Genomic DNA, 16,085 nt, shown 5'->3' with positions numbered 1-16,085 from the left:
TCCAATAGTGTCTTTAAGCCCTTGTTTAGAAGTTGCTTTTGCGAAACAAATCCTAAAGAGCCCATTGTACTGGATCTCTTATGAGGCCTTTTCCAGAATTTAAGCCTTCATTTATCAGAGCGAGCAAGCAAACGTTAGAAAGAGTCAGGTGTAGAGAAAGCACAGGAGGCGGCGCATTGAAAAGAGAAATCAAATTGTTGTTTGGTCAGGGAAATTACTTAAGTTAATGTGGACTGTGACTCACTCATTGAGGTTTGGCACTCCCAAGAGCCTTATGGGCAGTGACCCAAGAACGGGTTTGCCTATGAGTTCTGCAGAGGAATATTGTTAGCTTAATCCTATAGAAATATGTTCTAATATAGTTTTTTTTTTTTAAATCACACCATATTTAAAATTATTCCTTTAGGGACTGATCCAAAGCCTTTGAAAGCCAATGCCAATCTTTATGTTGATTTAAAGAACATAGGATTAGGCCCTTTAATCACAAGTCCTCATCATCTGGTGTCTCTCTCTGGTTGTTGATTCTCCGAGGCAGACTCATCCTAATAAGATTTTAACCAGTGGAAAAAAATCCTCTTTGTGTCTTGTTGGTTTACTAATTTTTGGTGGGAGTTCTTTCTCCATGCAAACTGATCACAGCATGAAGCATAACTGGAAACATTCTCATCTGGTGTAAATACTGTATTTAAAGGGACAGCACTGTCATGTAGTTGAGTCCCAAACATTAGGTTTTGGTTGAAAGAAAGGAAAATAAAGGATGTACACTTTATACAATGCAATAAATAGAAGTGGAGAGCATGAATGCAAAAAAATAAATAAATAAAAAGTGCCAATACAAAAAACATTATTGTCATTCACAATTGCCTTTGCAAATAATTGAGTTTCTGTGATAGTTACAGTATTTTTCCATTTTGATATGTAAATCTACTTGAAAAATTAATTTATCTGGCATATGCAATCTTGTCAAGCAAAGCCACAGAATTCTTATCAATGATGTTTAAGGTACAAAGATCTCCAGGAAGTTGAGTCATTTTGCAGTCCTCAACAATATGTGTCATGTTTGTGGCTGCCCACATTGACCTACTTGCCATGCATCCTTTACCATAAATCCCTCAACTGGTAAACAACCACAACAGGTGACATGAGGGATTAAACAAGTCTTTAATTAACGGTAGATGTGGCATATCATGCAATTTCGCCATCAGTTTTGCAATACTTACCTCTCTCTGAACACTGAGCAGAGCAATATTGCAGAGACCCGGTAACCATGGTAAATGAGTTGATTTAATTGTACCTAAAATAATAAGCATGGTGGAATTAAGTTGTATGTTGATCATCTTTATGTGATACGAGTGAGCCCATATTGGGGTGCGATACTCTTGCTGAAAAACAGAGTGCCAAAGCTGAAGTACGTAACATTTGGGCATTGGTGCCCCATGTCATTCTGGCCAGTCTTCCGAGCAGGTTGTTGCGCGTTTTGACCTTAGTCACTATCATTGTAAGAGGGTGAGAGTTCTATCCAATATGAGGCCTAGATAGCTTGAGTGTAACTCATACTTTATTCGCTGACCATTGAGAACTATGGTCATCTCTCTGCCCACTTGTGCATGGTCTAAGTGGAAGACACTTGACACAGTCTTACTTCTACTTTGCCATCGTCGGTGGTGTCTATACCATCAGGCATAACCACCATATCTGCATTCCGAACACACTCAAGTTTGTCAAAGGAGCATAACTAAGTGTCGAGGCATAAGTCATCTGCATAAACAAACTCGCAAGACCTAGTATGTGGTAGGTCATTTGAATATAAGTTGAATATCGTTGGAGATAATACTGATCCTTGCGGGAGGCCATTCTTCTGGTGCCTCCAAGCACTCATTTGATCACCAATATGCACATGGAAATAGCGATTTCTCAAAAACAGCCACTGCACATACTACCCATCTTAGCATAGTTCTAGAAAATTTCACCACAAGGCCTGTGTACCAAACCATATTGTATGCTGCAGTCAGACAAAGGAAAACTGAATCAGTCTTCAGCTTATGTTGGAATCCATTTTCGATTAAAGTTGTAATTGCCAGAACTTGATCGTATGTACCATGGCTGCAGCAAAAACCAGCTTGCTTTGGTGCCGGCATGCCTTCCACAGATGGTAAAATTCTTTGCAAAATCAGACCCTCAAGAACCTTAAAACATACACTTAGAGGTGAAATTGGTCTGTAGCTAGTAAGCAAGTGTGGGTCTTTCCTAGGTTTCAGCAAGGCAATGACCTTCCCTTGGCACCAGATTCTAGGCAGTCTGGATTCTCGCAGAACTCTGTCGAAAAACCGAACGAGCCATTCCTGAGCATGAGGACCCAGAAGTTTCATGAATTCAGTTGTAATTCTATCGTATCTGGGAGCTGTACCCATTTTCAAATCATTCAGCACTTTAACCAATTCCAGACTAGTGAATGGCTCCACCATACTATCAACTGGATTTCTCCTTAGGAAACGCCACCACTTGTCATGTATCTGTCATTTGACAACTCTGTCAACAGGGGCTTGGTGACCTTCAACAGATGATTGGCAATCTGATTTGGAGTAACCTTCAGCCTGCTTTGTGCACATGGACGTTGAGCCACACTTAGTCAACGAATTAAGCTCCAGCTCTTCTTGCTTGACCAGGTAAAGTCAAGCGCGACTGTCACTTCCTCCCATCGAGGCCAGCAAGTGGCATCCAACAATTCTATAAAATGGTCCAAAATCTCCGGATCACCTGACTGCTCATACTGCCTCAGCAAGTCTGCACGATCATCGTTCAAACATGGAATCTATACTGGTCGGAAGCCACATAGAATTGTTGTACTTGCAGCTTTAACAATGTCACAACAGAAACGGTAGTTTGCATCTTCCACGGAGATGATGCTTAATGGGATGGTTATAACACTCCATTCTAAATACTCTGTAAAGGAGCCCCCACATGGCTTCTGGAATTTCCATCTAGGCTTTGATACGCTCCTTATCATTGGAAGACACATTCCCTTGGTGTAGACTTATGATAATAAATGATTGTGGAAATATTCTGCTAGAAGGGATTGATTTGTAAACAACAAATTCTTATATGCAATTAAAATAAGTTTTATGATATATAAAAGGAAGTGTATGAAGTACTCTATGCAGGGTGCTTGAATTTAAGTAAGAGTTTGAGAACCTGTCAAATGAAAAATACATATATAAACATATATACTGTACTTTTTAAAAAGATACAAAATTAAGGAAACTTTGAAATTTACAGTATTAATGTACTCTGATTCTAGAAGGATATTTGATGGAGCAACACTTTTCAATTTACAGTAGCCCTAAGGGGAAAAATTGTGTGCATATTTGTATAAGATATGTGTTCATATGTGACAAAGCACTATTCTTTATAAAGGAAGAACTTGCCCACAAAGTGTAAGCCCTGAAAGATAGAATGTGCTGTTAAGATGTTGAAAAAAGTATATTGGAAGAAGCTACACATTTGAATCTTAGGGTATATCTACACTACAGGGATGATACTAGCATAGTTGCGTCCCTGTAGTTATGCTGGCATAATCCCATAGTGTACACGCACCCTATACTGATGGAAGGGGTTTTTCCTTTGGTGTAGGAATACCACCTCCCAGATTAATAGTGTCTGGTTCAGCAGAAGCATTCTTCCATCAACCTAGCCACATCTGGACTGCGGTTATGTTGGAAAAGCTATCTTGGGCAGGTGTATGGATTTTTCACACCCTGACCAATCTAACTGTTGACCTAAATTTTAAGTGTAGACTAGGCCTATGAAGTTCACAAATTCTATTACAGACAGTGCTTGATCACCCAATTAGAGACTTTGGCTTGTTCTTAATTTAAAAGTCCACACCCCAGACTGATGTAGCTATGCTGATTTAACCACCAGTGTAGATGCAGCTATAACAATGGAAGTATGAGTCATTTGGGGAGGTGGTGTTCCAACACCAATGGAAAAACCCCTTCCATTCGTATAGGCTAAGTCTACTTCACAGGCCAATGCTGGCGTAACTACAGTGACCTAGCTATGCTGCTATTGTCTCTATAGTGTAGACATATTCTTAGAGACAAAGACAAAGGTGAAGTAAGTGCTAAAGTAATGAGTGAACATAGGTTGGTAATCTTGCATCCTGAGCAAGTGGAAGGGGCAAGATGTTGCAAGAAGTGCCACAGACTATGCAGAGATAAAATAAAGCGGTCTATCTTAGGTCCTGGCTACACTGGCAAATTTCTGCACAGTGAAGCAGCTTTCTGTGCTGTAACTCCCGAGGTGTACAAACTGCCAAGCCACTTAGTATGCTGAAACTGCGCAGTTGTAGCACTGTAAAAAAAAAAAAAAAAAAAAACCACGCCGAGAGGTGTACAGCTTTCTGCACAGGGGCTACAGCGCTGCGGTGCAGGTGTGGACACCTTGGTCGATTACAGCGCTGCAACTGGCCTCCAGGAGGTGTCCCACAATGCCTGATCTCGCCTCTCTGGTCATTGGCTTGAACTCTACTGCCCTGCATTCATATGACCAACCATCATCCCCACCCCTTAAATTCCTTGGGAATTTTGAAAGTCCCTTTCCTGTTTGCTTGGTGACGCGTGCAGTGGTCTCAGTGCATCTTTCCAGGTGGCCATGCCTGCTCCACGCACCAGGAGATCCCCTACTTGGAGCAATGCCGAGCTGCTGGACCTCATCAGCATTGGGGGAGTGGAGGCTGTCCTGTCCCAGCTGCGCTCCAGCCATAGGAATTATGATATCTATGGACAAATTTCACAATGCATGACAGAAAGAGGCCATGACACACTGGAGTGCAGGGTCAAAGTGAAGGAGCTGCAGAACGCCTACCACAGGGTGCAGGAGGCAAACCGCCGCTCCGGTGCTGCACCCACCAGCTGCCAGTTCTACAAAGAGCTGGACGCGATACTCAGCGGTGACCCCACCTCCACTACGAAGACCCCTGTGGATACTTCGGGGGCTCACATGCCAGTCGAGAGTGGACCGAGCCCGGAGGAGGAAATCTTGGATGAGGATGTGGAGGGGGAGGGGGACCCAGAGGCAGACGATGACTCGGAGGTCAGAGATGCATGCAGCTGATCTTCTGGACCCTGGAGGAGCCTAGCCCGTCACAGGTGTCAGAAGTTGGCGACACGCAATCAGGAGAGAAGGCCCCTGGTAAGTGGATTTGATTTGGGGAATCGCTGAAGCTAGTTGGTGGGGGGCAGGAGGGTAGCAGAAAGCCGGCTCGTCTCCCACCGCGTGCCTAGTCTGAGCGGTGGAACAGGCAGTTGATTGACTCCTTCAGTTCATGGGAATCTCCCTCTGAGATCTCCAAAAAAATCTCGTGAAGATACTGGCAATGCTCTGCCGCAGGTTCTTTGGCAGAGCTCCTTTGTTTTTTGCCCCATTAACGGTAACTTTCCCACACCACTGTGCCATCGTGCGGGCGGGGGAGGGGGGGCAATTGCTGCACACAGATGAGCCACATAAAGGCCAGGGTGGAAGCCGCAGTCTTAGAGAAGACCCTCCCTTGATTCCCTGCTCACCCTCAGCAGCAAGATATCTTCCATAATGATCACATCCTGTGAAAACTGGAGGGACAGGAATAATTATCATCCACCCGCCCAACCCACCCACCCATTGCTGGCTCTCCCCAAGAGCCACGTGCCCAGTGAACAGCAGAGACTGGGAAGAGTGATTTCCCCTCCCCCTGCGGCTATTCACCATTTTGGGGGTCTTGTGGCTCATTTGTGCTTGACTGGGGTCAGCCAGTTAGTGACAGGTGTGAGACTACTGGCTGTGTTTTAAATCACTGAATCTGTGTTCGCTGTGTTTGCAAACAATACTGCTTCTTTAAAACATTGCATTTAAACTTCACAGAGATGACCTTGGGAGCCCAGCTTCCCTCTTTGTTATCGCCAGCTGAACAGCTGCGCAGAATTAGAAAGCGGCCAAGAAGAACTAAGGAGGACTGTCTGTGAGATGTCATGATGCTTTCTGCAGCCGAAAAACAAGAATTGAAGGAGTGTCGGGACAGCGAGAAGAGGGACCAAAAGGAGAATGCAGTGCACCAGAACAAAGCCACAGAGCGGCTCTTAAACGTTATGAAGCGCCAAGCAGACAAGCTCCAGGCAATACTGTACTAGCTCTTCAAACCGAGCAGCTCCATGCCTTCCCTCCCCTGCAGCCGCTGTCGCAAAACTCTTTCCCATGCTCCCCCCAGACACTGCCAACACACTCTTATCAACCTCTTGGCTCCAGTCTATACTTGCTGCATTCCACTCCTGCCCTGTCACAGTCCAGCCCTGCGGACTCCCACTACCCACTGCACTCAACACCCATCCCTCTGCAGTTTGGCCCTGGTGAAGCACAATATCTGCTGCATTGTACTCCAAAGGAAAAGGCTGGATATGATCCCTGGACATACACAACTCTTTAGTTGTCCTGGAACTCCTCCTCCTCCCGGGACCTTCCCTTCCCCCATCCCCCTCACTACTGTTTTGTTTGTTTGTTTGTTTGACTCTCTCCTCCAGTTGTTCTTTTTGAATAAAAGAACTGTGTTGGTTTGAAAGCAATCTTTATTCTATTAACTGAAAGCAAAAAGAGCCCTGTAAAGCAGCACACAATTATGTTAATCCCATGTATTGCATCGTCTGCAACAGTCACCTCCAAGCATTACAAGCACTGCACCTCCCGAGCATAGCAACAAATATTAGAGGCTTTCAACTTCAAATTGCTGCCCCAAGGCATCCCTGATCCTTATGGCCCCGTGCTGTGCCCCTCTAATAGCCCTGGTCAAACTCAGCCTCTGCGGTTCAGCCCTGAGTGAAACTTTCACCCTTCCCTTCAGAAATATGAAGCGTACAGCATGTGGCTATAAGGATAGTAATATTGTCATCGGCCAGGTCCAGCTTCTCATAGAGGCAGTGCCAGCGAGCTTTTAAAAGGCCAAAAGCACCCTCCACAGTCATTCTACAGTTGCTCAGCCTGTTGTTGAACCGCTCCTTGCTGCTGTCAAGTTGCCCCATGTATGGCTTCATAAGCCACGGCATTAAGGGGTAGGCGGGGTCTCCCAGGATCACAATGAGCATTTCGACTTCCCTTACAGTGATCTTCTGGTCGGGAAGAAAATCCCTGCTTGCAGCTTCCTAAACAGACCCGTGTTCTGAAAGGTGCATGTGTCATGCACCTTTCTGGACCAGTCTGCGTTAATGTCTGTGAAACACCCACAGTGATCTACTAGCGCCTGGAGAACCACTGAGCAACACCCCTTGAGATTAATGTACTCGGTGGCTAGGTGGTCTGGTGCCAGAATTGGAATGTGCATGCCATCTATCGCCCCTCTGCAGTTAGGGAACCCCATTTGTGCAAAGCCATCCACAATGTTAAGCACACACGTTGCCCAGAGTCAGTCTTTCGGCACAAGATGCGATTAATGGCCCTGCAGACTTCTGTCAACACGAGTCCAACGGTCGACTTTCCCACTCCGAACTGAATAGTGACTGATTGATAGCAGTCTGGAGTAGCCAGCTTCCCCAGTGCAATCACCACACACTTCTCCAACGGCAGGGCAGCTTTCATGCTCATGTCCTTGCGCCGCAGGGCTGGGGCAAGCTCATCACACAGTCCCATGAATGTGGCTTTCCTCATCCGAAAGTTTTGCAGCCACTGCTCATCAACCCAGACATGCAAGACGATGTGATTCCAGCACTCAGTGCTTGTTTCCCAAGCCCAAAAGCGGCATTCCACAGTGGTCAGCACCTCTGTGAATGCCACAAGCAATCTCGTGCCATAGTTACTACGCATGGCGAGATCAATGTCACACTCCTCTTGCCTTTGTAGTTTAAGGAATAACTCCGCTGCCACTCGTGACGTGTTGGTCAGAGCGAGCAGCATACTGAACAACAGTTCGGGATCTATTCCTGCAGCCTGAAGAGGCAGGGCGCGCAATACACAAACTGTTGAAAGATGGTGCCAAATGCGGATGGAAGCAGAGGGATTGCTGGGATGCGAAGCAATACATCACAGGGCATTGGGACAGGACCCAGGATGGCCCACTACCTCTTCAGTCTTCCCACAACTCTTAGCAGCAGAAGAGAAAGAGGTGCTCTGCGGGATAGCTGCCCAGAGTGCACCACTCCAAATATCACTGCAAGTGTCGCAAGTGTGAACATGCTATTGCTCAGGCAGCTGACAGCGTGAACACACAACAGTGGTTCCCAATCAGCACTCTCTGAGCGGCGCGGTAACTCCCAGTGCTGTAGTTCTGCCAGTGTAGACATGCCCTTACTCTTTAGCCTCTCATGTTAGTTGGTTTATACTGTTATTCCTTTACTTTCCCTTGGTGTGGAAACTGCACCAATTTCTACACAGTTGTACTGACTAGCTGACACCTGGAGATGTGATTTCCAACTTGAGGAGAAATACCTGTGCTAGCTCTGGTCAAGCTAGGACACCAGAAACAGAGTGCCGTTGTAGCAGTGTGAGAAGCTAGCCACCCTGGCTGCATACCTATCTGAGACTTTAGGCCTGTACTCGGGGCAGCTAGCCCCTCCTGCGGCTTGCACTGATACAGCTACACTCTATTTTTATCATGCTAGTATGAGTATGTCTCTCCTTGAGCTGGGAATTATACACCTAGCTTGAAATGTAGCTGTTCCCTAAATTTTACCCTGCATCGTAATGTCTGTGGACAAGGGGGCAGCTGCAATCTTAACAGCTGCAATCTTACTGTTCACATTTCCTGATTTATGAATGCTTAACTACACAACCTTAATGCAGCAGTAATGTAAGGACTGATTCTGCTGTCATTCTGCTGTATGTTGGGGTAACTCCATTGAATAGAATTACAACAGTGTGAGTAAGATCTGATTCAGGGCTATTGCTTTTTTGTGGATACAGATGGAATCCAGTGTATGTGGTGTATGAGCAAGCATACAAGAAGCTGTAATGTGATAATTGCAGGCCTTGGGAGCATGCAGAAGTTCACAGTTGGCTCAGTAGATTTTAAATTTAATGGCAGTGCAAATCTAGAATTCTTATTTGGTGCCAATTGGGGTAAGATTACATCTGACTCTGCTGACATCCTCCCTGATTTGATCACCACTCCCTCTTTGGCCCAGCCAATGCCCAGATAATGATGGTTCTTGTTCCAGTTCTGTTGCTGAGCCGATGCAAAAGAGGAACCAAAGTGTTGCTTATTCCTATTGCTATACTATCCGGGCATTATTTGACCAGTCGTGGGGCAACGCTGTGTGGGGTCAGCTTTTTTTCGCATGCAACTGTTCCCCTTGCTGATTGACATTGCAATAGCTGGATGGTCAGAAAAACATGCAGATGTTAAAATGTACTACAGAAGAATGACTTCTTTTTATTTAGGCCTCCGCTACCACTGGGACGGGAGGAGGAATCAAACAGTAAGGAGAAGCAGGCATGTTGTGCACTACTTTACTAAGAGACCAAATAATAGTAACAATCACTGTAAAACTTATATAAAACAAGTTTAAGTTGTGTAAAACGCAACTTTGATCCAGAAAATAAAGGTCCTGCTTTCTACTGCTGCCTGATTAGGCCCATTTTTACAAGCCATCTTTGCAGGAGAAGAGTTTGGGACTCTGAACTGTGGGATCTGACTTCTATTTGTTCCTGCTGTTTGCACAGTGCCCTTCAGAAAAAGAAGTCCTACAACATACTCGATCGAGCGTCTGGGTCCTGCTGCATGAGGAGTTAAATCTGTCAGATATGCCAAATGTGCATCTCTACGCAGATTTGCCAAATATGCATACAGCAATAAATAAATAAATAAAAAGGCAGAAATGATGAAGCAGAGTGCAAGTACTCTACAGAAAACAGGCACCTGGCTGACCTCCAAGATGCCATGACCAGCACCAATGAAAAAAATGTAATCCTTGGGGATCAGATTTCAGAATTCAGGCTACGTGAGGCTTTTTAGGAGCCTCTGTGGCAACATGAGAGACTACGAAGAAGAAATGGTGACAGATCTCAAAAGTTACAAGTATTAAGTGGAGGAACTGCAGGATTGGCCTAGTGTCTGGTATATAGAGAATGTGAAACATTATGTAAGTATTTTTAAGTGAACCTCAACTCCATCCCATGATAATGGCTAGGTACGCACTATATCAATGATACAGGCGCAGAAAACTGTGACTTGCCTGAGGTCACACAGCGGTGAGATGGTAGAAAAGGCATTAGGGTCAACAATTGGTGAATTCTAGTCTGTGCTTGTTCCCTGGAGGCTATGCTGCTTCCAATTTGACTAAAGGATAAGTTCTTGAGGGGAGAGCAAGAGTCTACTTAAATGCCCTGGATATTGAGGAATAATACAATATTTGGGATTTGCCTCTTGTTTTGGAAATAGTTTGCTTTATCACAGGCCCAAGAGAGGCTCTGGAAGATGATCTGGGAGGACAGCCAGGAAGGGTATCTAAGACATGTTGCAATAACTCAGTTGGATCTGAAAATGAGAAAGCCAAGCAGGATGGCTAACAAGAAAGATATTTCTTTGTTACCCAGCTTATACAGCTCAATACTCTTTAACACAGACTCATATTAACAGCTGCTAAGAAAATTGCTAAGGATTTAAATTTAGCAGTGCTTTAACTGATTCCACTATGATACCAGTTATTCTGGAGGTATGTTTTACTGTGCCCACAGAAATGAAGGCTTTCTTGAAGTCTGAAAAGATTTATTGAGGCTGAGGTGGGGCTTGAAACGGACATGGAGGCCTTTGTGACCATATAAGCCTTGTTTTCATTATTAAAAATGTATGCTGTTAGTAAACAATTATGAAGAGTTGAGTTAGCCAACACAATGCTGACCATGACTTTGGCACTGTAGACAGTGTTGTTAGCTAGTTGTGCTGCATCATACTAAACACAGGTTAGTCCACTCTATGCTGACCAGAGTCCTGATCAGTATCATGCAAGTTGATTCAACTTTGCACAGTTGTGTTGTAACCATATAAAATTTTGTACTGAGGACAAGCCTATAGAAATTCTATAAAATGATTTGCTATGTGCTTTCTCTTATAGGTTTCCCATTCCCCCACCCAGCTGTGTAGCAGGTGAGTGTGGTTTGAGAGAGGCTCTGCAAATGGAAAGTGTGGAAGGCAATGTTATTGAGTGTGGGGCTGCCTGTAGCCAACTCTGATCTCGAGGATGCAGGTACTGCTGTGTGAGGGCTCTGGCTGCATTAAATAACTGTTGTGTGTAAGACAGGGTGGTCTTGCCTCATTCATTCCCATTCTCCTGAAGCTACAAAATGATAGACCAAATAGCCCTATTACTGCACATATGTACCAATGTACCTGTTTGATGTCTGAATATAGTACATTTGAATTTTATATTAGATGTACTATTTCCTCCCTAGTACGTTGATCTATGCACATTTATTCCATCTGTATTAGGTATCTGGACTCCTCAGACAGTTGAGTGGGTTTCACGGTTGAATATTCAGAGAATAATTACTGCACTGGGGGGAAATGACGATAAAAGGATGAAGCTTTTGGTGAATGATGGACCAAAGGCCCTTGGCATATAGTACGTGTAAGTAATTCTGATCCTAATGTCAGTATCAATAGGTATTTGCATTATGGCAGCCTGTGGGTATGCCCACTGTGGATTGGGAAGTTTAATTCCAAAAGGAATGTGAAGTTGTATCAGATGCTCTTCCATGAGCTAGATGGATATGCTCACTTCAGTTTGTACCTTGAATGTGTCTGCATCTATTTCACTATTTAAAAGAAGGATTAATACTTTATTATTTGAAACTGTGCAGTGAAAGTACAATTTGACATGGTACCATGTCATTTCTTTTCCCTTGTTATGAGGAGAGCTGGGCAAGATTTCCTATCCTGCAAAAATCTGAGATTCCAAATATTTTTTCTTTCTGCAATGGGATGAAAGAAAGCCCTCTTGAAGTTTGTAATGAAAAAATGAGGGAGGGAGGGAGGGAGAAAGAACCAACCCATCCCTGAATAGCCAATCACTCAGGAGTTAGGCCACTCATTTGGGAGGTTGGAGATCCAGGCTCAAATCCCTGCTTCACACCAGAGAACTGAGTTTGAGTCTCTATCCTTCCTCCTACTACCCCCTGTGAGTGCTCTAATCACTGGGTATTGACCAGTGGAGTAATCCCTACTATTTTTAAGAGCAAAATGGTGTTCTTCATTCTTGCGGGGTGTGGAAGGGCGGGGGGGGGGGGTTTGGTTCTTTCTTTTTCCCAGAAATGCCAGCCTCTACCTGAGAAACATTTCCCCTTTCCTCCCGCCTAGAAACGAAAAAGATTGATTGAAATTGAGACATTCAGACACCCATGGTTGCAGCACTGACCAATAAAGCATTTTTCTGATGCCCACCCCCAGGACCGCTCTGCTCATGTCTTCCCCTGGGCAGATGTCTTCTCTCCTAGGTTTGGAGATTTCTTACCAAGATGTTTTTATTAGATGTGAAGTTGTGCTGCCAGAGCCACTTTTCCCCCCTTTCTTCCTTAAAGCCCGCGCTTGTACTTGGTGGTTGATCGACAACGGGTTGGTGCTTTTAAAAAGACAGGGGGACCCGCCGCCACGCCTCAGGCCCTCCAGCCGCGGGGCGGAGGCAAACCTCCCCCCTGGCGTTCAGTCCGACCTTGACAAATCGCCGGCCAATTTGTCCCGCAACGCTGATCTCGGCGAGGGCAGCGAGGCTGCTCCCGCCTTCTCGCTGGGGCGGGGCCGGGGCCGGGGCCGGGGCCGAGCCGGAGGATGTTTGCCCGCGGGGCTGGGCGCTGGCAGCGGGCCCGGCGGCTTTCTACTTGGCCCCGGCGCGGGGCAGAGCACCTGTCCCACAAGCCGGGAGCCGGCCCCTCCGCCGCGTGATTCCTCTGCCGGCGGGGAGGCGCGGGCAGGGCATGTCCCCGGGCTCCTCCGGGGCCGGGCGGTGCCAAGTTGCGCGCAGCCAGCGCGGCGGCGGCGGGGATCGGCGCCCGCGCGGCGGCAGGAGCCGGAGGCCGCCCCGGGAGAGGCGAAGGGTGGGCGGCACGGCGGGAGCTGATGGCGGGCAGGGGGCTGGCGGCGAGCTCGCAGCCCCAGCGAAGCGGCGGGAGGAGGGCAGAGGGAAGCAACGCGGACTGGATGGGCTCCCTCGCCCCCGCCCTCAGCACCTTCCCGCTGGCCCATCTGGCCATCCCAGGTAACGCGTCCTCTTTGCGCGCCGCCGCCGGGAGCCAGGGCAGCTCGGCGTGGGGATGAGCCGCCCCCCGCTGCAGCCAGGGGCGTGAGGTGCCCCGGGGGGGGGACAGGGCGCGGGTTAAGCCCCCCGGGTCAGTGTGGTGCCAATGTCCCGCGCTAGCCAGCCCGCCACGCGTGCCCGGGCCGGGGGCATTGCGGGGGAGATGCTGCCCTTGGACAGGGATGTCGGTCCTGGGGCGCGCTGGGTGCTGCACAGGGGGGGCGCCCCTTCCCCGCCCCGCAAGCGGCTCTTCGCCTCCCGCTGTGCCCTGCCCGGGACTGGCTGGGAACTGCTCAGCGCACGGGGTTCCGGGTCGGGGGGTTTGCTGTTCCTCTCGGGACAAGTTTGGGCGCCTGCACTGGTTGGTTAAAAAGAAACACTTTCCAAACCTCGGGGCTGGGCGCTGGGAGGGGGTGGTGTGAACGCACCTGCGGGTTGCAGGAAGGCAGCCGATTCTTTTGGGGGGCTCACCCCAAGACAAAACCCCTGTGCGAGTGACACTGCTTTCATCACCCAGCTCTAGGAGATCTGAGTAGTACCCCCAAATTACCTTCTCTGGGCTGGGCTGGGGTTGTTTCTGTTTGTTGGGCTTTTTTTTATTTTGTTTGGTTTGAAACAACCATTGCCAGCGTTGGTTGCCACTGACTGCAAGGTGTGTGATTAGCTAGGGTAAAATTTAATTTCCGGGGTTATTTACCATCTTCTGCTGGGAGGCGGGGTCAGCTGATCACCAGCTGAGGTCAAGAAACATTCTCTCCTCCCACGCACCTCTATTGTGTATTATTACACAAGAGGGTAAATTATTGAAGAGGGAGTGACCTTCCCTGGGAAGCATCCAGCGCTGGTGGAGCCAGGGTGCTAGACTAGATGAATCATTGTTCTGCTCGGGTAATGCCTGTGTCTGAACACCTTCCGGAATTGAGGAACCTTTAATCTCTGCGATCAATTAACATTCAATTTGGGATCTACTTCTCATCTATAGGTAGTAAAACAGGAATGAAGCAGTCTAGCACTTAAGTCTTTCGATTGAACGCTATATAGGAATTGTTGAGACCACTGTGCCATCAAGTCTAGTACTTATTGCTGACCATAGCCAGTACCACCTGCTTCAGAGGATTATCATATAGTAACATGCCCTCACAGAAAGTTTACTCCAATCCCCCCAATAGGTAGAAGTTGGTTTATGCCCTGAAGCATGAGTTTGTATCACTTGCAACATTATTTGTTGTTCTGATATTTATTATGACAATTCTGGGATGTTCTTGTTATCCAAGTAAAATGTACTATGTGCGGGTGGGCTTGAGGGGGAAACCTGCAGTAATTTGCAGGAAAACACTAAATCTCTCCTCAGTTTTCAGAAATAGAATTTCAGCAATGTAAAGCAAGTTTTTCTGTTTTAAATAAAGCATAATAATACTTAAATTTAAGCAAGGGATAGAAAGAGATTTGATGTCTATTATAACAGGAGTTATATTTTTACATGGTTTAAGCAAGATTTTTTTTCTTTTGGTTGTAAAATTGTGTCTGAATTCCTGTGGGTTTTTTTGTGTATATATATATATACACACACACACTAACTGACTTTTTAAAAAGTAGCATGGGGGAATCTGTCTGTCTGGTGGGATATGCGGGATCTAAGGTTTTTGCAGGAGGGTGCAGGATAAAAATGCAAGGAACAATGTGGGCATGGGTGGGAGTGAGTATTGCAGGGCGGGATGGGAATGGGATTTTAAAGAAATAGTCCTGTGCAGCGCTCTGGTTGGGTGCTCGGATCCTGTGGAAATTCAGTGAGATTTGGCAGGGGGCAAGCTCCCTTAAACTGTTTCAGAAATCTCAGTCTGAACTTAGTCCCTTCTGGTTTTGTGAAGAGTTCATTAGTCAATCCTGGCTTTCTTCAAATTTATCAGTCATTCATAAGTACTGGCCAGACACTTGGTCCAAATAACTTTAGGCTTACATGTGAGGTCATACAACATTTGCTTCCACTATTCATATTGTGTGTTTGGCTGCCCAAGTCACAAGTTAGTATTTCTGTTCCCGAATGATCTGAAAGCTTTTAAAACAGAGAACAACTAATAATTTACTTTTGTGAAGTGTTTTTCAAATGAATTAATCATTCATGCTAAAAATAATGAAACCTGGAGTTGAAAAATATTTTCAGTGATGCTTGGTGGCTGTGCAAATACCTCTGAATGACAAGTAATATAACCCCATCTGTCACAGCGAACTAGTGCTTAGACGTTTATGTAAACAGTGCATCTGTCATCTTCCTAGCCAAGCTAGTCATCTTCTCTAGTCCAAGCGAGAGATGTTGTAGATGGATTCTGTTTGTAAAACAGATGGGAAAAAATCGAGAAAGAAATAATAGTAAACAACACATTCAGGAACTAAACCTTTATAGTACTGGCAATGTCTAAAATGGAGTCCAAATATTTAATCAAGTCAGGTTTTGTAAAGGTGAATTCTAGTATTGATATCTGTTTCAGATATGGGAACAGGTGTGAATTTCAAACAGAGATACAAGCTCTGGAAGAATTGGTATTTATCTGTACTGCCTGCCCTTTCTGCTCCCATACCCTTACCTTTAATGTTACTTTTGAAAGATATTTCTCATGTTGCTAAATGGGGCTGGAAGCAGGCTGGGGTGATACTTAATTATTAACGCTTATGCTGTGCTTAGCCATGGGCAATACTGATGAGTAATGTAAAAATCATCCCTACTGCATATATTAATTAGTCATTCAATATGAATGCTTTATAGTAGAGACTACTTATGTTGTTCTGTAGAGCAAAGGTCACAATGTAATTGTAAGTCAGCTCAATTTTTATATTCAGCAGACT

The 16,085-nt window shown here is 45.9% G+C and overlaps 1 protein-coding gene across 1 annotated transcript in view; it reads left to right on the top strand.

Annotated features, from left to right (window-relative positions):
* The first annotated feature begins 13,066 nt into the window (after positions 1–13,066).
* The window catches only part of PLCXD2 (phosphatidylinositol specific phospholipase C X domain containing 2), a 28,134-nt gene continuing 25,115 nt past the window's right edge, over positions 13,067–16,085 (top strand). The window contains exon 1 of the mRNA XM_077807299.1: positions 13,067–13,205. Coding sequence (XP_077663425.1) covers positions 13,067–13,205 — 139 coding nt within the window. The remainder of the gene's footprint in view (positions 13,206–16,085) is intronic.

Source organism: Eretmochelys imbricata, chromosome 1 (assembly GCF_965152235.1).
Source record: "Eretmochelys imbricata isolate rEreImb1 chromosome 1, rEreImb1.hap1, whole genome shotgun sequence".
In the NCBI taxonomy this organism is placed as follows: Eukaryota; Metazoa; Chordata; order Testudines; family Cheloniidae; genus Eretmochelys; species Eretmochelys imbricata.
Note: the sequence above shows the minus strand (reverse complement) of the source record. Positions and strands in the feature narration are given on the sequence as shown.